Source organism: Ambystoma mexicanum, chromosome 7p (assembly GCF_040938575.1).
Source record: "Ambystoma mexicanum isolate Mex_15411 chromosome 7p, UKY_AmexF1_1, whole genome shotgun sequence".
Taxonomy (NCBI): Eukaryota; Metazoa; Chordata; class Amphibia; order Caudata; family Ambystomatidae; genus Ambystoma; species Ambystoma mexicanum.
The window spans coordinates 267,601,243-267,623,803 of NC_090939.1; the positions used below are offsets into that span (position 1 = coordinate 267,601,243).

Sequence of the window (22,561 nt, forward strand, 5' to 3'; positions counted from 1 at the left end):
TTAAAGTGGCCAACACCCTCACGATCGTGGCACGCTACGACAGGGAGCTGTGGTTCAAGATCGCTCCCTTCCTGGACTTCCTACTGGATGACAAGAGGGCTGAGGCCCTGGAAATCCTACAGGAAGGCGAGGTGGCTTCGGACCACGCCATTACGGTGGCCACGGACATCGCAGACACTGGTTTTCGCCAGATTGCCAACAGCGTTTGCCTTCACCGGTGCGGTTGGCTCAGGGCCACTGATTTCCGCCAGGACGTGCAGACCAGGGTTCTGCACATGCCCTTCGGCGGGAACAATCTGTTCGGCAAGACAGTGGACGAGACGCTGCAGGCCATCAAGGCGGACACCGAGACGGCTGGCGAATTCCGTCAGCGTGTGGGAATCCATCTCCACTGACCGTTGGGTGCTGGATGCCCTGGCCCGTGGGCACATTATGGAGTTTCAAAGAAGGTCCCCGTATTCCACCCGTGGGCAGGAAGGAAAACCACGTCCCACAACTACTTCTGGAGGTACGAGCGATGCTAAGAAAGGGAGCCATAGAACTCGTCCCAAAGACGCTCCGTGGCTCCGGAGTGTACTCACGGTACTTCCTCATTTGGAAGAAGACTGGTGGTTGGCGACCCATCCTGAACCTTCGTCGTCTAAACAAGTACATAAAGTCCCAGAAATTCCAGATGGTCACCCTCCAGCACGTGCTGGGACAGCTGGAGGAAGGCGACTTCCTGTCGTCGCTGGACTTGGAGGATGCCTACTTCCACATCCCCATTTTAAAAGGACATAGACAATTCCTACGATTTGTGGTCCAAGGGCGACACTATCAGTTCAAGGCCCTTCCCCTCGGATTGAAGTCAGCTCCCAGGGTGTTCTGCCTAGCACCAGTGGCGGCGCGGCTGCGCCTGCAGGGGATCCACATCTACCCCAACTGGATGATTGGCTCATCCGAGCAAACTCAAGGGAACTCGCCGTCGACCACACAGCAAAGACCGTCCAACTGCTCATGGATCTGGGATTCTCAATCAACTTCGTGAAATCCCACTTGGTACGGTCGCAAGACGCCCTCTTCCTGGGAGCCAGACTCAACAGTGGCGCGATTGTCTTCACTGTCAGAGGAAAGGACGAAGGCCATCCTGGGCAAGGTACATGGCCAGGGTGAGGTGCATCAAGTCCCTACTCTGCATGATGTCATCGTGCAATCTCCTTGTACGCCTATGCAGGTTGCGGATGAGACCACTGCAAGGAGTTCCTCGACGCCTGTTGGATGCGACCGGCAGGCAGCTTCGAAAACAGGATCTCACTCAACGAGACTTTCCACCAAGCGACCTGATAGTGGGGCACCCGCGCGCATCCAGCGGTGGACATGGACTTCCAGACCCCGGCCATCAGGAAACGGTGACGACGGACGCCTACCTAGAGGTATGGGGAAGCACACAACGGAGCTCTCCATGCAAGAGGCCTTTGGCTCCCGGAGGAGAGGTCACTACACATCAATGTCCTGGAGCTCCGAGCCGTGTTCTGGGCCCTCAGGTCGTTCCTTCCGTCCCTCAAGGGCAAAGTGGTAAGGATCATCACCGACAACACCACCACGATGTTCTACATCTAGAAGCAGGGGGGCACCAGATCCCCCCCGTCCTATCCAAGGAAGCGCAGGATCTGTGGCACTGGGCCGTCGCCCAAGGGATTTTCCTGGTACCCTTCCATCTGGCAAGAATAAAGAACACCATCGCCGACTCACTCAGCAGGGAGCTGCGCTCGTGCCACGAGTGGGAGCTGCGGCAGGATCAAGTGGATCCCCTATTCCGACAATGGGGCAATCCCAAGATCGACCTATTCGCGACGGTGACAAACGCCAAGTGCCAGAGGTTCGCCAGCAAGTTTCCCCAGCCGGGGAGCATGGCCGATGCCTTCTCATTCCCCTGGGACGGCCTATTCCTGTATGCATTCTTGCTGTTGCTTCTGCGACTCATCAGTCAACTCAGACAGTCCCGGTGCAGGATGATCCTCGTCGCACCCGCGTGGCTGAAGCAGATCTGGTTCCCATGACCTTCTGGACATGTCACAAACCCCATTTCCCCCCCCCCCGCCCCTTCCTGTTCAAACTACCGACTGACGCGGATCTTCTCGCCAGGGAAGGAGGCGCCATCCTCCATCACAACCCTGGGTCCTGCAGCACTAGAGTTCGGAGTGTACGATATCCCGACGGACTGCAAGGAGGTGCTTGCAAAGGCCAGGGCGTCCTCGACTGTCAAGTGCTATGGACACAAATGGAAGAGGTTCTCTGTCTGGTGCCTTGCACAGAAGATTAACCCTTTGCGGATTACAGACCCTCAAGTGCTGCCGTACTTGCTGTCTCTGGCCAAGGCAGGGCTGGCACATGCCTCCATCAAGATCCATCTGGCGGCTATCTCCCGCTACACCAGAACTCTGGGCCGGTCATCTCTATGGTCTCATCGCCTGGTGAAGGAGTTCATGAAAGGACTGTTCCGATCATTCCCGCCGGTGAAGGCTCCGGCCCCGGCGTGGGAGCACAACGTGGTGCTGACCAGGCTCATGGGGCCGCCATTTGAGCCGCTGCATTCGGCACTGTTGAAGTTCCTGTCGTGGAAGACGGCGTTTCCTGTGGCCATCACCTCCGCACGACGAGTGGGAGAGATCCAGGCCCTCTCCTGTAAACCTCCATACCTGACATACCACGAGATGAGGGTAGTGCTGAGCACGCACCCCTCCTTCATGCCCAAGGTGCCATCGGACTTGCATCTCAATGAGGCATTGGTGTTTCCTGTTTTCTTCCCATCGCGCTGGCTTTGTTCCAGTGGTTCACCTTCCAGGATCTGACTTTTATGCAGGTATCCAGCCAATCAAACAGCCATGCAACATTCAAACTTGGGAGTCCAGGGGGCAGTTGTTGACTGTTCTTTCAGGACAGCCAGCCTCCCGGTTTGAACTAGATTCTCGCGGTCGGACTTGAAGACAAAGGGCTGCAGATTTTTGGACTCCTCCCTCGCTTCCTGCCTTCACACTATGGAGCCTGGGTGGGGAATCTAAAGGATTCCAGCTGAAGACAAAATGGGCGCAAAGGATTTTCCTTCCCTGGAGGTCAGGGGAAGGAACAAGAAAGGAAAATGAACACTGAAATGGCAAAAAAGGGGTGCCATTTTGGTGAAATAAGCACCCATGGGTGCTTTTACCGGGGCTGTGGAAAAAACATGTAGTAAAGGTGCACCAAGTTATTAAAAGTTCACTGCCACCAGCCATTAAAGGTACACTTGTCCCTGTAACAAATGTTTCAGTTAAAAGGTGAAAGGGGATATATTATATCTCCCCAGCACTCCACATAAGGTGGGGTGTGCTGGTTTCACCTAATAAAAAGTAAAAGGGATCCAAAGACCCTTTCTACCCTTCGGAACTAGTTCTCAGAAGGTTAGCCAGAGTAAGTTAAAAGGGGAGCACCGGGTCGGCCACCAGGGGGCGCACGGATGAGTCGCCTCTCCGTGTGAGCTCCGTACACAGGGTCCGAAAAGTGGCAGTGAGCCCCCACTTTGAGACCCCCCCCCCAGAGCTGATTTTCGGTCGAGAAGCGTGGGACGGTGTCCCCCCCCCCCCCCCCCCCCACCTGGGAGAAAACCCGGAGAAAATCGGAGGTGGCATCGTGGTGAAATCAACTCTGACGCGGCGTGCGAGCTGTAGATCCTCCAGTGCAGGCCTGAGCATACGCGGTGAGAGCCGTCTTCTGTGATTGACTCGGCGTGGTTCCTGGAGCCCCGCGCGGAACCCGCTGTGCATTGCTGCTCTGTGTGACTAGGAGCCCCCCTCTTGGGGCTCGCCGACGCCCCCACTGCGGCACGGTGAGTGGATCCCTCCTCCCCCCCTACACGACGGGGCGGCTGTCCCCTCCATTGCCTGCCCTCGGCCTGGTGGCGCGGCGGGCCCTAATCCTCCCCCTTACCTACCCTCCAAAGGAGCCCTCTCCGGTGTCGCGGAAACGGCACTCGCTGCCTGAGAGGCGACACGCTCAAGCTGCATGACTAGGGAGGAGGGTTGGAGGAAGACCCGCACATTTTGACTGGAGAAGAGGGGACAGCTTGCGAGGATGTGGGGCTCCGGAGTGCCCTATGTTATCTCCTCCCCGGCGAACGTGGCTATATTCAGACACCCTGCACTTTGGGCAACACCGTGGATGGTGGTCCCTCGGCCTGGACTATATCTTCTGCCGCCATTTCTTCTGCAGTACGCGGTTTCGTGACGCATCCACCTCTACTCCAGAGGATCACCGAGACTGAGGGTTGGGCCCCCAAAGGGTTGGGGCGTGTACCTCCTCAAGTACCCCCGCATACCAAGCAGTTAACATCACGAGGACGCTTCACGAAAATCTACGCCACGCGCTGGCAGCACGCCCGCGGATCTCCTCTGGCTGACGTGGGATTGGGAGCTGGGCCTCTGTCTGTTGGGACATGTGCCCTCCGCAAGTCCTCTACACATACCTCACCGAATTTGCTGGACACGCCGACACATACTTGTTTCTCTCCCTGGATCGATCTGCTTGAAAACGAATGGTCAGTGGCTCCCGTGTACTGTCACCGGACTGCTGTCCCCCTATCTGGAAGGTCCATACTCGACTTCCCCTGCTGCGCAATCTTATATGAATATCTCTAAGTTACATCGATAGAAGATCGCTAGGACGCTTTTTACCCTGCTGGGTGCTTCGGGGTGCCACCCCCCATGGACCCTAGAACCAAGTTGGCGAAGTATACGTTCTCACCAATTGCTAGATCCCCAAGGCCCTTCTCGACTTCTATGATGTCAACAGCAAGCTCCGAGGCTGCTGCGACCAAGGCAGACGTAGCTGATTTGCTCGCTGAAATGAAGGGCATGCGAGCAGACATTGGCAATAGGATAGATAAGATCACACAAAGGATAGACAGAATGGATGACAGGCTCGAGCAGGTTGAGCACAACCAAACATCTTTGAATGTACTAGAAGCGCAGATGGATCATCGCATTGCAGACATATCGAACAGAGAACACGAATTGCGTCTTAAGGTCGACGACCTTGAAAACAAGGAGCGTCGCAACAACATCCGAGTCTTTGGCGTTCCTGAGAAAGAGGGTGAAACAGAGCTGGACCTGAAACACTCATTACACGCTATCCTGAAGCTCCTCTATAACGACGACTCGATTGATGCACCTAAAATTGACCGAATCCATAGGGCTGGAGGTAGACCGGGGGGCCCGAGATCGGTTCTGGGCCGATTCCATAACTATGCAGACAGAGCACGAGTCTTGGATAAGGCCAGAAACGCCCCACAATTGTCCTTGGAGGACTCCGTCATCTCTCTCTACCAAGACCTGTCATCCCTCACACTAGCAATGAGGAAAAAGTGCTCTCCGATCACGAAAATGTTGAAGGACATGGGTGTCAGGTACCGATGGGGGTACCCATTCTCCCTCACCTTCGAATGGGAAGGCTCGACATTAAGACTTGTCTCGGAGAAAGATATTGTTGACTGCATATCGGATTTGATAGGCCCGCCGGAAGGTGCCTCTTCTCATGAAGATCAAGGGAAATCTGGTGGCGAATGGAAAACCAAGACTCACCGGCGGAAAAAGATTCCAGGCTCTAGGAAATACAGAAAGATGAACACTTCCCAGGACATGGAACACTAACAATGTGAGAATTGATTGAGTTATTCTGCCGAGGAGGTTATGGACTCATGCACAGAAATAAACCTCCTGCTTCGCGACTTCCATAGATGGCCTGCGGGCCAAATTGTGAGAGGTCACTTTCTCCACGTGCAAGGTATACGTAGCTCTGTGTACCTCAGACGCTCGGAATGTGATATGGAGTAAAACTCACATTGCGTCAGCTTCTGGGGGAGGGTTGATGACACTGTTGTTGAATTATTGTTCGCGTTAAGTGCACATGAAAGTTGGGGGCTCACTGATATATGTGACTTTATTATGGTAGGACCGCCTGTTTTGCGGTCTTCACTGGTGGTCCGAGTTCGGCTGGGTGATGTCAACCTGGGCGAATCGGGCGCCGAATGCGTTGGGGATGGGGAGGGGGGTGGGGAAGGGGGTGATTGAAGAACACACAGTTTGCATTCATCTTGATCCAACAGATGCGCAGATGCACCTTGGACACACTGAGGTCTATTGTACGCGCCGAACGACCTGGTCGTCGGCCTCCACAGAATTTTCTGGGATCCGCTCTTATAACACTGACCCACACATTGCAATGGCCGACGGGATGTGTGTTATGACACAAATGGAATGGTCGCCCACGACCTCGAAACATACTTATGATGGCACTTACACCCCGTAGGGACACATTACGCATCTGCACACTTAACGTCAAAGGCTTGAACTCTCCCACGAAATGATCAATGGTGGCCAGGGAATTTAGGAGATCGAATATAGACATCTTGTTCCTTCAAGAAACGAGATATCGGAGGGGTGAGGAGAGGGCCATCCCGTCACGGGAGATTGGACTCGCTTATTGGAGCTCAGGTATACTGAAAAAGGCTGGGGTGGGGATTCTGGTTCGCAAAAGCCTTCGGATGACAGTTCTTGACATATGGACGGACACTGAGGGTAGGGCCCTCACGATTGTGGGCAACATAGGGGGCACAACGATTACTCTGGCTACGCTTTACACACCCAATCAGGGACAAAATCGGTTCCTCCACAAAATCTCCGAAAAGGTCTTTACTATGGCTAAGGGGCACACGGTCCTGGGTGGGGACTTTAATACATGGATGGACAGTTCTATTGACAGACAGACCAGGGCCGACGCATTAGATCCGCCCAATACTCGAACTGAGGCTGACATCAAGTCTACCCTTGACCTATATGGCCTTGTTGATAGCTGGCGATACCTGCATCCGTTGGACAGAGGTTTTACCTTTCACTCCCTCCTCCACGACACACTCACACGCATCGACTATATTTTTCTCTCCAACGATCTCCTGCGCGTGCTACAGGCTGCCACTGTATATCCCTCCGCATGGTCAGACCACGACATGGTTGCAATTGATGTATCTTGGAATGTGCTGGCACCCCGGAACACCAAATGGAGGTGTAATGAATCCCTCTGGGCTGACCCGGTCTTTAGGGAAACCTTTGAAACCGAAATCGAGCAATTCTTTTCCACTAATGATACAGGAGAAGTAGGGAGGGTAACTGTGTGGGAAGCAGCCAAGGCTACTTGGAGGGGAGTCCCTATAAGGGAAGGGGTCCGAAAGAAAAGGGAACGCACCTTAATAGAGAAGGACATCAGGGAAAGGCTTAACGTGGCTCAGAACCTGGCGCAGTCCTCCCCGGCTGATAGACCTAGGTACCTAATTGAAGCCAAACAACTCCGAGAAGAATTGAGGATACTTATTGCTGGCAAAACAGCCCAGACCTTACAGTATCTTAAGCAAAAATATTATGAGAAGGGGGACAAAGCAGATGCTCTGCTAGCAGCTCGCCTTCGTGCACAGAAAGCGGAAAGATGGGTCGATCAAATTGAGAGGACTGACAGCACTCTTATAGATACGACTGTCACGTCCCCGGAGGACATACAAGAGGCATTCGCCTACTTCTACGAAGACCTATATATGTGTGACCCCCCTCCCCCGATAGGAAGCATAGACGCATAACTTGAGGGAGCGCGTCTTCCCACACTCACAGGTGTGGAGGCCGAATCCCTAGATGCACCGGTCACTGAGGATGAAGTTGCGAGTGCCATTAAGAGGCTGAAAATAGGGAAAGCCCCGGGGGATGAAGGATTTACTCCAGGTTTCTACAAAGCATTTTCCACCCTTCTTGCCCCTTTCCTGGCGTCCCTGTTTAACCATATCTTTGATACGGGTCAACCCCCCCCCCGTCCTTCTCTCAGGCCCTCCTGGCTGTAATTCCTAAGGAAGGTCGAGACCCCAAATTCTGTAGCTCTTATCGACCCATCTCGCTTCTTAACATCGATGCCAAGATGTATGCTAGTCATTGCAGCTCGGCTCGAAACATATCTTCCCAGACTGATACATTCCGATCAGGTTGGCTTTGTTCTTGGCAGGCAGGGCGCAGATACCATGCGGAAAACGCTTCACCTACTGCATGAAGCACAGGGAATGAAGGGGGATCCATCTCTTCTCTCGTTAGATGCCGAGAAGGCTTTTGACAGGGTGTCATGGGACTTTTTAGAAAGAGTATTGGTGTCAAATGGGCTGGGACCGAAACTCTGCCGCGCCATTAAATCATTGTACACCTCTCCCACGACGTCGGTAGCAGTGAATGGTGGATACTCACGCTGGTTTCCCCTTGAAAGAGGAACGAGACAGGGTTGCCCACTGTCAGCAATATTGTTTGTGATGTCCCTCGAACCATTAGCGCAGAAATTGAGGAGTGACGGTAGAGTTAAGGGCATCACGGTGGGAGACGGGGAGTACAAACTGGGACTATATGCGGATGACATCTTGCTTCATCTGACGGACCCCTTAGACTCGATCCCGGCTGCGCTTAACATAATTGAGGAATACGGTGCACTGGCCGGCCTAAAGATCAACACAGGGAAGTCAGTCCTCCTCCCGATTGATAAAAATAGAGACTCTGAGATCGTACGCTTTGCCCCCGTAGGAGTTCAAGTCAGCCTTACTACCCTCCGATACTTGGGCATCAATGTCACCCGCGATCTTGACTCCTTATATGGAGCCAACTTCCCACCACTGTCACTCGCCCTACAGAAAGATAGCCAACGGTGGTCTAAGCTCACTATCTCCTGGATGGGCCGCTTAAATGCCATAAAGATGGTCTTTCTCCCTAAAATATTATATTTGTTTCAGATGCTCCCCGTTAAGATGCCCCCGGAATACTTCATGGAAGTGAGAAAACTGTTTTTGACTTTCTTGTGGCAGGGCCAGAGACCACGGATTCCGAGATCCTTGCTCCAGCTCCGCAAAGATAACGCAGGGGTAGGCCTCCCGGATATGGAAACATATTATAGGGCGACGCAACTTAGGGTTCTTGTCCCGCACTTTAGGCAACGTTCGGAGCCCCAGTGGATAGCGCTGGATAACTATCACCTTCGTCCTTTTATTGTGTATGAATGGTTATGGGTCCCCAGATCTCAATTGCGTGAGAGAATCAGATCCCACCCTATCTTGGGTACACTCTGGGCAGTATGGAAACCCGGCAGGAAAATGGTGGGCGTCACGACATGGCCATCTCCCTTGGGACACCTTTAGTCACCAGGAATCTGAGATGCAATCCCAGAACCGGGAAGCTATGAAACATGGTATCAAGCAGGGCTGGAAAGGGCGGGCCAACTATGGCGCAACTGAACCTTTATAACCATACAGGAGCTCCAGGAGGCGCTCGGTATAGGCTCGCTTTCAGTCTTCCTGTATTTGAGACTCAAAGGGGTAATGACAAGGTCAATCTGGAAGGACCAATTGCAGAGAGATCTTACCCGATTTGAAACGATCCTTGATCGATGTACGGGCTCCAGTGGCCTGATAAGTGGTATGTACACGGCTCTGATCGAGGCCGATATTTCCCCCTCCTTGGCGCTTAAGAGCAGATGGGAAGCAGATATGGGCAGACAAATCTCGCAAAAACTGTGGCTACAAATCTGCAGACGAACTGCAAAATCCTCTATATCCTGCCAGTATAAATTGCATGCTATAAAGTTATTGTACAGATGGCAGTACGATCCGATCAGGCTCGCCAAGATGTATCAGGGGGTTAGCCCATACTGTTGGAGGGGTTGTGGGATGCGGGCTGATTATTGGCACATGTGGTGGGGGTGTGCAGTGGTCCAGACTTACTGGTCGGAGGTTTTTAGCTGGATCAGGGACCTGGACAATGAAGGAAGGGTGCAGCAGCCAATGTTTATCCTGTTTGGTTTGATCGAAACGGGAGACAAAGTCGTAAAAGCACCTAGAATGGTATACTGTCTATTGATGGCTGCACGAGCCTGTCTCACTATGGTATAGAAGAGGCCCAAGCTCCCTAGTAAAACCGAGTGGCTTGGGGTCGCCCAAACTCTCTATAGAATGGAATGCCTGACTGCCGCCTTACACGGAGATCTTACTGATGTCGAAAGTGCCTGGTCTGAGTTCAGAGCCAAACATGCCTTGTAAAGACAATGTGTGCAGAATATTGTTGTGACCTGTGTCAATATTGATAATGAACGATGATTCTCGTTGTGGCGGTTCCTTGGGCCATGTTATGTATCTTGGTCGGATATCAGATCTGTACTCGATGCTTTCTGGTGTTGTCTCGCTGTTTCATGTTGTTTTTGAATCCCGTACTTGGAGGTATTAGAGGGGGGGAGGGGAGGAGTGAGACTGGGTTTTACAGATCTTATTTGCTATACTGTTCGATTCTTAAGAATTATTACACATGCCATACGAAGACGGTATTCACCTTACATGCTTTTTCTAATATCTTATTGACAAATTCTGTATGTAAGTGATTGTTGAATCTGTATAAAATCAATAAATTTTGAATTTAAAAAAAAAAAGGGGAGCACCAAGGGCAACCCAGCAACAATAGGCAGTGTGTGACAAAAGTTGTCAGAGGATAAAATTAAAAAGACGCTATGCATAGTCTTACTATCTTTTACTCTTTGAGTGCGATGTGAGAGTGTGGAAAAAGGTTCCCCCTCACTGAGGTTTAGGGAAAAATAATCCACCAGTAAACCAAAAAGTTATTCGGTTGATACAGGTCTGGAAGATTTATCATTGCTATGAAAATCTTACATGACACACTACTCGGCACAGGGACTACTTCATCTTTCATTGCAAATGTACCATTAGGTGCCATTTGCAAGGCAGCTACATGGAGTTCTATTCACACCTTTACACCACATTACTGCTTAGATACACATTCCAATAATTATTTACAGGTGGGTCAGGCAGTATTAAAACATCTTTTTGCTGCTGTACCTTTGAACATCCCACCACCATCTCCTGGTACTGCTCACTAATCTATGCACAGCATGTGATTCTAAGCAGGTCCACACGTCTCCGAAGGCATAGATTACTAAACATATTTCTGATGCTTGTATCTACTTGTATCTGCATGCACCACCCTTCCTCCCCTCTTGGAGTTGAAGGTACATAGACATCATACACCTTCTTTATCTTTAATCGCGCATCATTTTATGCTCCCTCTTGTTAGGGAAAAACAATCTAAGGGACTACGACGCGTGAACGATCATGGGTACAATACACATTACACAGTGATAGTATTTCAAGCACGCCCAGTCGACCTCCATTTTCGAAACTCAAACAAGAATGCAAGACTCTGCACCTACCACTAGATGTCGGCCTATGCACAGCATGTGAATCTATGCAGATATAGCATCAGAAATATGATAATAAGTAATGTATGCCTTTGTTAGGGAGAAGTCTCAGAAATGTGCTAATTCCTGTCTATTTTAGAGACCCCCAGCAACTTTGCTGGATTTTGAGGACTTGAATTTTTAACCTGGAGAGAGTGAGACCCTTTTTTTCTCCACTCTCATGTATTTTAATGTGATTTTGAACTGTTTCTTTTTGGTTGTAGAGTCTGTCAAACTCCACATTGTGTCACAGCACCCTCAGTGCAGTGGCACAGGGAAGTCTTTCAGATTTCCCCAAAGGCTTAAATACCTTCTCTTGGATAAACTACTGTTTCCAAGAGCAGTAAAGTGAAATTGACTTTACTTACATTGTAACTTTCGATACCCAGCACACACTATCTTACTCTAGGGTGCTGGAGGGGTTACTTAGTATCCCCTTTGTCTAGCTTCTCATGTAACATATTTCTGTTACCCTTTCCTCGATAAATGGCTGATGGCAGTGGTTTACTTTTAACTACCGTGGTGTGCATTTACTGCGGGCTGAGTTTGCAGCTGCAGTAAAGCACCAAGAGTGCTATTTTTGTCAAAATGGCCCTGGTCGTCGTCTTTCACCATTTCTTTGTGGAAAGGTCCTTCTTGAGATTTACTTTGTGTGCCAAACCAGGTGCGGTACCTTTGTTCATTTTGCCTTTGGCAGGATTCACGAGTGAAGCTCGCATCTGGCTCCAGGGTGTCTGGCAGCGGCAGGAAGTGAGCGAGGTGCCCGAAACTCCCTGTGCTTAGTCTCCTAGGAGACAGGAATGCACTGTTAGTTGATTGGCTGGCTGGCTGGCTGACAGCTAGGCTGGAACGTATGGGAGAAAACTACATAAAAGGTGAGGCTTTTTGGCTTGGAAGGCAGAGTGGACAACTGGAAGAAGGAATCAGAAGAAGAACTTGGAAGAGACGCCTGCTGCAACTCCTGCACCGTTGGTTTGCCCAGTGAAGCCCTGCTGCTTTGCTGAAGCTCAGAATGCCCCTTGAGTTGGTGAGACCAATCAACTCCAAAGTAAGCCACTTGGACATCCTCTAAGAGCTGGTGGAAATTCTGCTGCAGTTGCTGCTGGAACCGAATAGCCAGGGAGAGGAACACCAGTTGGTGTGCGTTACTTTTAAGTTGCTCAAGAGCTCCAGGAAGATCCTTCGGACTCCCAGGAAGCAGGACTTGACCGAGCCTCAGCCACTTCAACTGAGTGCTGGCCCCAGATGCAAGGAAAGCACATCTCGACAGCCAATAGTCTGCAGTGTTGCTATTTGCTTAGACGCGAGGAGCTGAAACCGCAAAGTGCCACTGAATAGAAGTTGGTCCTTTTCTGTTGCTGATCGTCCCATTGCAGTGCAGGAGTCTTATAGACGTCCTCCCTCTTGTCCCCACAACTGAGGCCCAGGAACACTGGATCCGCAGAGCTGCACAGGAACAGAAGGTCTCAAAGCACTTTTCTTCTAACCAAAGGTACTGTACAGTCTAAGAACTTAACCTCTTGTTGTGTAACTGCACTTGTTCTCGATTTGTTGGGACCTGTTGTGGTTACCTCTGTAGAGTTGAGACGGCTTCTTTACTTCACAAGCCTAAACAGCTTGTGGCGCTACTTTGATTATTTCTTTTCTACAAAGACTTCTAAAACATTGCAAGACTTTTACCTACCTCTGAGAAGTGCTTCAGCTCACCAAGACTTTTGCCCAAATTGACTTTGGCCTAGCCTGGCTCCCTGAATGACTCTTCTTCCCTCTTTCAGTGTTTGGTCTTCCTTCCAGGAAGGGGTTAACTAACTTTGCATTGGGGTTTTTTCAAAAGTACTTACCGGTTTTAAGAATGTTTGTGAGATCTCTCGTTTTGTCCGAATAACCTTTCTCTTTGACAAACTCTTAAGTCTTATTCTAAATACCAACAGTAATATATAAATAGCCACAGTGTCCTAGTTACTGAAGTCGCCTGAGGGTGTAGGGAATCTGTGTGCCATCCCAAACGGGTATTTACTGATTGAGTTTGTATTTTGGAGTGTTTGTGTTACCATTATAGTGCCCCTTCTAAAGAAGGCTTTCTCAAACTGGTAAATACATTAATAATTGTTTAATCAAGAAACCTTGTGTGCAAGTGTTTATTTGAATACGTGTCACTGTGAATCCCTGTGCAACTCCCCTACAGCTCACATTGACCCCTCTTGAGATGAGCCTGACTGCTCAAGCACGCTACCAACCTGTGTAGTACAGACTTGTACCAAAGGTTGGGATCCTATTTCCAGGAGGTCAGGGTTGTTGTAGTGCACCCAAAGGGTACTGCATACAATCTTGCCTAACAGCCTTATCATGTTTTTGTTTACCTTTTTGTACTATTTAACTTTGTGACCCATTGATAAATCAAGTGTTTGTACTTAGCTGTGTAGAACTGTTACTTTCCAGCCTTTGCTACTGTTAGCTGTCATACCTACCTCCTCCTCAGTCTAAGCCTTGCTGCTCCATCATTATAACATTGAGTATGGTTAGACTTGACGGTAAACCTTATGAGGGCTTTTTTAGAACTCCCTCACCGGAGCGGGTTCTAAAAAGAAAAACTCTTACCAGCTGTACTTTGTTTCCATGAATCTGTGAGCCTTTTTATGAAATTCACATTCTGAATAATCAGCCTGCAATTTTACTACTAATCATATGCTTTCTGTTTGAACATCTTGTCATCTCTTTCAGGTAATAGATTGTTTTCCAAGGCAATGGTTTACTTCTCTAAAAGGAGAGAAAACTATTTCTCAATTGGAAAATTTTTGCCGGTACCTGGTTCATTTGGCTGGTGTAGTTTACAGAGGTTGCATTGGGTGCTCTGATGTAGAGAAAAGAAGTGCACGGTAAGTATTTTTAAATAGTTTACATCAATCTTGTAGTGAGATTTTCTCCTGGTTTAAATATTGTTGTAAAATAAGTATTATTGAAATAACTTCACCCCATAGCTTTCAACTCAATTTGAATGATTTATTTCCATGCTTTACTTCCGCAAAAATTCCACTTATCGTTTGAAATGGCTCCATGCACTTTGTGGATGGTATGTTGATTTCTAATGTTTGTGAAATCTGCTTAGATCACATGCTGTGCATAGGCCGACATCTAGTGGAAGCTGCGAAGTATTAGTTTGTTTTTTGAAACTTGAAAAGGGACGTCGAATAGGGCGTGCCAGTAATACTATCCTTAGTGCGACGTCCCCTGTACCCATGATCCCTCACGCATGTAGGACCCTCAGATTGTTTTTTTCCGCCATATTAGTCTGACGCATGTTGCGGAGTTCCTTCGGCGCGCAGCCGTTTTATAGTTAAATGAACACAAATACTCCTCCTTTCCCCCTTACTTCGAAGGCCGACGCCGGTGAAGATCGGAGAAATGAACCGTCGAGGACTGCCGTGACGGACTCCGGGCCTTGGAAGGCCTCTGCCCTATCAGTAGAGAGAGTGGGGGGTGGTCATATAGGTTCTCTATTCCCCCCCCCCTTTCATTCTCATTGTCATGATGCCTACCCCCGGGCATCCGGATCAAGCCCATCAGCCCTGGGAGCAGGCATCCAGACATTTACAAAAACCCCAGCAGCCCCAGCTAGGGGCTGTCTGGGTTCAGTCCTGGCGCCATAGGCGCCAGGCTCATAGACATTACTTATCTCATGCAGACCATGCTGCAAATAAATCCAAGCCAACGTGAGGCCTGGATGGGACTATCTTACTACAGGGACTATTTTTTACTCGGGTGTCGTCCTGGGGAACTTCTTTCCTGGGACTACTTTGGAGGCTATTTAAACCACGCCGAACAGCAGCACATGCTTCGTGTTCTTCTGCATCCAGCAGCATGACTCTCACCGTGCCTGCAGCCAACCTCCAGTCTTCTGCCACGCCTGCGTGCCTGCAGCCAGCATCCAGTCTTCTGCCACACCCGCCTCGAATCCGGAGCTCCTAGAATAAAGAGGAAGAAAAGGACAAGGTTAGAAAACAAACTTATTTCAAATTCCTCACCTGATTCCGGATCCATTTCATCTCCCGACCTGGAAAGTACATCAGTCCTGCACGCGTCGCTTTGCCAGCTCCAGCACAGCGCCATACTCACCAGTTCTCACAGCATCTTTCGATCCGGCACTGACTCCATCATTTCTTCGCCGTACTCCGGCACCTAGGGGCACAAGAATAACAAGGTGAGCCAAGGGAATCAACAAATACCTCTTACCACCATAGACTTACCTGATTTACCACCGGTGGTGGTATTCTCCATATCTTCATATGCCGCATCTGTAAAGAGGGAGAAAAACACGTTAACGCATGCAATTACCGGACAGCGTTGGGTAACACAGACTCTTACCTGAATGCCAGCAGCAGCTACGAGACCTTCTTCTCGCGAACTCAGTTGCAACTTAAGGAAGGGGACAAGAGTGAACATCGGGCACATTGAACTCTTTGAACTTGATACTTACCAATCCCGCCTGGGACTTCAGAGTCAATGCTTACCAGAACTCTCCCAATGCCTTCAAACCAGTGAAGTAACTGGTATCTACGCACCCCTGCAAGACACGCAGGATGGAGAGCTCATCTTTTACAAACATAAGGTGAGGTTACTAAGGGGATATCGGAGGTGATTAGTGGGGGAGAGCGAAAACAGTTGGGAGGCCATCACTAAAACCCACAGGTGGCTAATCCCTGTCTCCACTTGCAGGAAAATACTTATTCGGGTCCAGCAGACAAGACTAGACGGGCCAGTCCAGACAGTCATCTCTGCACTACGCATCACGTTGACGGAGACCGCAGCTGTCCGGGTCCGATCGACACCCCTGTGGGGTCCAGGTGAGCGTAACACTCATCCCTTTTATTATATATATATATATATATATATATATATATATATATATATATATATATATATATATATATATATATATATATACCAGAGGGCAGCGCAGGGGTCGCACACTTGGTAGAGGCAGCCCCGCCAGAGGTGGTACGCCACCCAACAAGCAGTGACGTTCTGCTTCAGGTCCCCTCCCAAGCATCCCCAGTAGGGGGCCGCATTTCCACCTTCACCCACGCATTGGGAGGGGATCACTTCGGACAGATGGGTGCTGTCCACAGTGTCTGGAGTATACTGCATAGAGTTGCTAGGGCGCCCCCAAGACCATCCCCCGCGACAAAGATTACACTCGCTGGAACATCAGAAGATCCTCCTCAAGGAGATCGCCCTTCTGCTAACAAAGGACGCTTTAGAAGTCGTCCCGGCCAACCAGGTGAACAGGGGTATTTATTCAACCTACTTCCTTGTGCCAAGAAAAAATCTGACAATGCGCCCAGTATTAGATTTGAAGTATGTCAAGCCACAAAAAATCTGCATGACTACACTACAAGAGGTAATCCCTCTACTAAAAAGGGGGATTACATGGCAACATTGGATATGAAAGATGCCCATTTTCATATTTCAATGTTCCTAGCGCACAGAAGATTCTTGCCTTTCAAGATGGCCAACCAGCACTACCAATTCAAGGTGCTGCCCTTCGGAATAGCTTTGGCTCCAAGGGTATTCACCAAGGTACTGGCAGTGGTGGCAGCGCACCTACGCAGGGAGGCAATCCCAGTGTACCCTTACCTGGACGACTGGCTCATTACAGGGGACTCCCCCCTAATTTGTAGACTAAACAACCCATCAACCTCCTCTACCAATTGGGCTTCTCAATCAACGAAAAAAAGTCAAGCATGGTGCCAAGCACCTCAACAGTTCCTAGGAGCTGTCCTAAATACCCAAGAGGGGTTGGCTTTTCCATCAGAGGAAAGAATTTGAAATGTGTTGCTGCAAATTCCTCTATCAGGCCGCTTGCCAAATAAGGGTGCGCAAAGCTATGTGTTTGCTAGGCATGATGGCGTCTTCCATTTACCTGGTTCCCCCATGCGACCCATGCAGGAATGGTTGGCGAAACAGTGGTATCAGGCAAGTGGTCAGTGGGACGGTCTAGTGGTCGTTTCGCCAATGCTAGTACAGAGTCTTCGCTGGTGGACAAGAGAATCTCATGAAGAGGGAACCCTTCTACGATCCAGAGATACAGGCCGTTGTCACAACAGACGCCTCCCTGGCCGGGTGGGGAGCTCACTACCTTCACCACACAGCTCAGGGTCTCTGGTCTCGCACAGTGGCTCAGAACCACATAAATCTGCTGGAACTTCTGGCAGTCTTCAAAGCGCTTCGGGCATTCAAACCCCTCCTATCCAGCCAGTCAGTGCAGATCCTAACAGACAGCACAACTGCAATGCTTTACTTAAAAAAACAGGGGGGCACTCGTTCTCAAAATCTATCCAAGCTTGCCCAGCAAATTTGGAAATGGGCACTCAAACGGAAGATTGATCTGTCATCCCAACATGTTCTGGGGGAACTCAACTCGCTAGCAAACACTCTGCTCAGAGATCCCCTCCGAGAGGAACATGAGTGGCGACTACACAAAGAGGTCGTAGGAGACCTCTTCTCTCAGTGTGTGGTTTCCCCACTATAGACCTATTCATCACAAGTGAAAACAGGCAATGCCCAAACTTAGCATCCAAGTTCCCTCAGCCAGGCTCCAAGGGGAACGCCCTATGGATGAATTGTTCAGGGATATTTGTCTACGCTTTTCCACCATCCCCTCTGATGAGGAAAGTGGTGAACAAGATCCACAGGGAACCGATGCCGCTCATCCTAGTTGCTCCTATGTGGGTGAGACAGCCATGCTATCCACACCTGCGCAAACTGGCAGTGTGCAACCCCATCAAACTCCTGTGCCGGTACAACATACTCTCCCAGCACAAGGGGCTAACAGTGCAGCCCAACTCTAACTTGGCAGCACGGCTCCTGAAGTCAGTTTGGGCACCTCAACCTTCCACAAAGATGCATGGACATCTTGAAAGAAGCTAGAAAGCCCAACACTAGACATTGTTATTTTCACAAATGGAAGCGATTTGTTATCTAGTGCCAGTCAAAGAATATCATCCCTTTAGAATGCACTCCATCTCACATTCTAATCTATATGCTCCATTTGTTAGACGCAGGGTTGGTATTTACCTCCCTAAAGGTCCATTTGACGGCCTTGTCAGCTTACATCACCTCACAAAGTAAACTCTCGTGGTGGAATATATCTGTTATTAAAACATTCATGGAGGGAGTAAAGGGACTTCACCCCCCAATTTCTAATCCGCCGCCAGGTTGGGATCTTAATGTGCTACTTGCTAAGCTCATGGGATGCACAAGTCTAGTCTAAAACACCTGACTTATAAAACTGCCTTCCTAGTGGCTATCACTTCCATAAGAAGAGTAAGTGAAATTCAAACTCTGTCAGTGCAGGATCCTTTCTTTTCTTTCTATTCATAAGGATAAACTGTTTTTGCAAACCCACCCTAGGTTCTTCCCTAAATTCATTTTTAAATTTCATGTAAACCAGTCCATCGAGCTACCGGCTTTATTCCAGGAACCCAAAAGCTCGGCTGAGATGAAACTCCACACACTAGATGTGAGGAGTGTGGTTCTCTACTACGTAGACAAGACCAGACTGCGAAGGAAGACTGATCAGTTATTTGTCTCCATCGCACCAGGCAAAGAAGGCGACTGTATTTTCAGGATTGCTCTCTAGATGGATGGATAGTTGTATCAAGTGTGCTATTCTCCATCACATAAAACTTTGCCTTTTACTCCAGGGCTCACTCTACAAGAGGCACAGGAGCCACTCTGGCATTCCTTGCAAATGTCCCGCTAGACAGTATTTGCAAAGCAGCGACATGGAGCTCTGTTCACACCTTTACTCAGCACTACTGCATTGACAATCATTCCAAGACAGATACACAAGTGGAACAAGCATTTCTAAGACACTTGTTCGCTCACAACCCGTCTCTCATCCCACCTCCTTCTTTGAATACTGCCTGCTAATCTATGCACAACATGTGACCTAAGCAGATTTCAGAAACATCAGAAGGGATATATTACTCACCGTAATTCTATTTCTGATGCTTGTATCTGCTTAGATTCACATGCGCCCACCCTTCCTCCCCTCTGAGAGAAGGATGCTTGTGGTCTTATCTATCTTATCTGCTTGGATACTCTGTACTAGTGCTACTACTCATGCTACCTCAATGTCAGAAAAAATACAATCTGAGGGTCCTACACGCTGAGGGATCATGGGTACAGGTGACGTCACACTATGGATAGTATTACTGGCACGCCCTATTCAACGTCCCTTTTCGGGTTTTGAAAAACAAACTGTAATACTCTGCAGCTTCCACTAGATGTCGGCCTGTGCACAGCATGTGAATCTAAGCTGATACAAGCATCGAAATATTGAAATACGAAACATTGAAATACGATTGTGGTGAGTAATGTATCCCTTATAACGCGCACCGCTACCACCCAGGGGGCAGTCTCAGGCGCTTATGTGGCTCTGCAAGAGAGGGGGTGGAGGTTAGTACGGCTAGGGTGAGAGGATGTTTTCAGAAACAGGAGGAACTAGCGTCTATTAATTAGAGTTGTATTTTTTTATTTGGTTTAATAACAATTTTTACATATTTTTACAAACAAACTGTTCCCATCCTCTCCTTTTAGTCTCTCTTGTTTCATTAAGGGCTTGACCATCTCAATCATCGAGGATATATCCAGTTCAGGGCCAGAAGTTAAAGGATGAAAGTAGAATGTACAAAAGGGCCAAAACCGCAGTAAAGAAGACAGGATAGAAAAAAGCTTGAGCGGGTGATTAGTCCGTTTTTGAGTCTCATCTTGTTGAAGTGTGAGTTCTGGGTTCTTCTCTCCCCTGAGGGAGATATTATGTATGAATGAGACTGCCGCTATCACCCTCGCTGTTGTCTCCCCATTCATCAAGTTTGCCCACCTGTCATCCTCGTCATAGGTCTGCAATTTGACTACTATTGGTAATATGTACTTTTTCATTCCTTGATTAGGCCAGGGCAGCAAAGTAACAAGTGTGTGATGGATTCAACTTTTCTGATGTATCACAAAATCTGCAGGTGTTTTCCTCCAGTTTACCACATATTGCTTTGATCTTGTTGGTGGGGAGCAAGTTGAGCCGCATTCTTAGAAAAGTGTCACAGTATACTCTGCTAGGGAATTTTTGTAGATAACCCCAAAGATGGTTTCGTTTTTTTTATGTTCAACAGTACGTCGCAGGTAAGCTTACAAGTTGATGCCCTTTCCAGGGTGCAGATCCAGTCATTGTCCATGAGTTTCCTTTTTACTCTGGTTGGGTTCTATCTCTGCTCTTAACCTGAACTCTTCGCCACCTGGTACAGCAGGAAGTGCCCTCAGTTCACATCCCGGCAAGGCTCTCTGGGCAATGCTTTACAGATCCAGCGGAACCGCATGAATGCCTGTCCCTTCCCTCTCACTCCACTGGTAAATGGGGTGATCTACAAGATGAGGGCGTCCTGACACCTCAGTATCATTCTGATAGTTCAGTGGTGGCCGGCAAGGCCATGGTTTTAGGAGCTACTCAGCCCATCAGACCAACCTCTGATTTACTTTCCATTGAATCTACGGTCGCAGCAGAGGGGCACGGTCATCCGCCCCGCAGAGGTTAGTCCTCGCAGTGTTCCTGAACAGGTCACATTGAAGCATCATTCAGCGTGCTAGGAGCGATGATGCTAGAGCCAGTACAAAAGCAAGTGGACTAGGTTTTGCCACTGGGCGGAGTCTAAGAAGGTTCATCCTCTTACGTGCACATCTTTTTCGGCGCACCTCGCACACTGAGGTGCAAATAGACATGTGCCACATCTGTCGGCCATCGGAGCCTACCGGAACTCGGAGGAGGACGTTTTCTCATCTGCCAATCCGGTGATTGACATCCAACAGGCCTCACCAGGCTCCACCCGCCCATCAAGAAGCCACACCCTGTGTGGGACCTCAACATAGTGTTGGGGGTCTTGGCTCATAAACTCTTTGAGCCAATGGCATCCGCGGACATCAGGCTAGTCACCATTAAGACAGCCTCTTGGTGGGTCTTAGGTCTGCTCGTTGTGTCAGTGAAATCCAAGCTCAGGTAGTGTATGGCTCAGAAGCCACCAGTCATAGGGACATGGTGGCCCTCGGAACACATCCTGCGTTGTTGCTTAAGGTAGTCTCTGCGTTCCATCTGAATGAGGAGATAGTACTCCCGACCTTCTTCGCAGATCCGAAGGACGATGCTCAGAGGGTTCTGCACTGTCTAGATGTTAGGCGAGCACTAAAGTTCAATCTGGAAATAACCAAGAGCTTCCGCAAATCTGAGGCTCTACTTATCACCTTCGGTGGGTCAAGGCCAGGATATCGGGCTTCAAAGGCCTCCATAGCAAAGTGGATAGTTTTGGCCATTAAGGAGGCCTATGAGGAGCAGCAGAAACCACTTCTGGCAAACATGCATGCCCAGTTGGTCAGAGCCAAGGCTACGGCGGTCGTGTTTCAGAGTCCTGTCTCATGGCAGGTCTTCAGCAGGACGGCCATGTGTCCCACTCCCTCAGCTTCTTGCAAGCACCACTGTTTGGATGCTGGCTCCAGGGCAAACGTGGCATTTGGGCAGGCAGGATTAAGGAACTTCTCCACCCTTTGCTACATTCAGTTGTAATTGCCCATACAGTATGGAGGAAAGAGGATGGGACGTAGAAGTAATTAGAAGTTACTCACCCTTTTGACGTACTCCTAGGCCACCTTTCTTCCATGCGTCCCACCATCCTCCCTCCTAAAGAAACTGGTGTCATTAGGCAATAGTTACATTGTCGATGCGCCAATGGGGACCGAGGAGTTGCGTCGGTGGGCAGAGTCAGGGAGCCGCGCCTCTAAATTTAAAGGGGAAGATGATTTTTTTTTTTTCTGGTGAAGAAGGTTCTGTCTCCCGTCCCTATCGAGGGACGCCCATACAATATGGAGGAAAGGACTATGGACTAGGTGTACGTTGGTCACTACGGCGAGTAACTTATAATTACTCCTACGTCCCGTCCCCTTTCCTCCATACTGTATGGGCATCCATCACAAGCGGAAGGGAAACTGAACCTTTTTCACCAGAAACATTCTTCCCCCTTTAAATTTAGACGGGGGCAGAGTCCTGGGAGCATGCACTCTCTTGACTTTGCCCACCGGTGCCACTCAGTCCTCCTTTTTCGCGTCGACAGGAGCAGACATCTTTCACCTTTTGGCTGTGGCTGAGGCCTTTCTTTTACTCCTTAGTACCACGCTACGACTACAGGGATACTTTTCTCCT

The 22,561-nt window shown here is 49.4% G+C and overlaps 1 protein-coding gene across 3 annotated transcripts in view; it reads left to right on the forward strand.

Annotated features, from left to right (window-relative positions):
• The window catches only part of PAXBP1 (PAX3 and PAX7 binding protein 1), a 503,587-nt gene that overhangs the window by 468,357 nt on the left and 12,669 nt on the right, over positions 1–22,561 (forward strand). For 2 of the 3 annotated variants that reach the window (XM_069636333.1, XM_069636334.1), the window contains exon 17: positions 14,041–14,195. In XM_069636333.1, coding sequence (XP_069492434.1) covers positions 14,041–14,195 — 155 coding nt within the window. Of the gene's footprint in view, positions 1–14,040; positions 14,196–22,561 lie in introns of those variants that run through there. The other variant, XR_011283466.1, reaches the window with a different exon arrangement.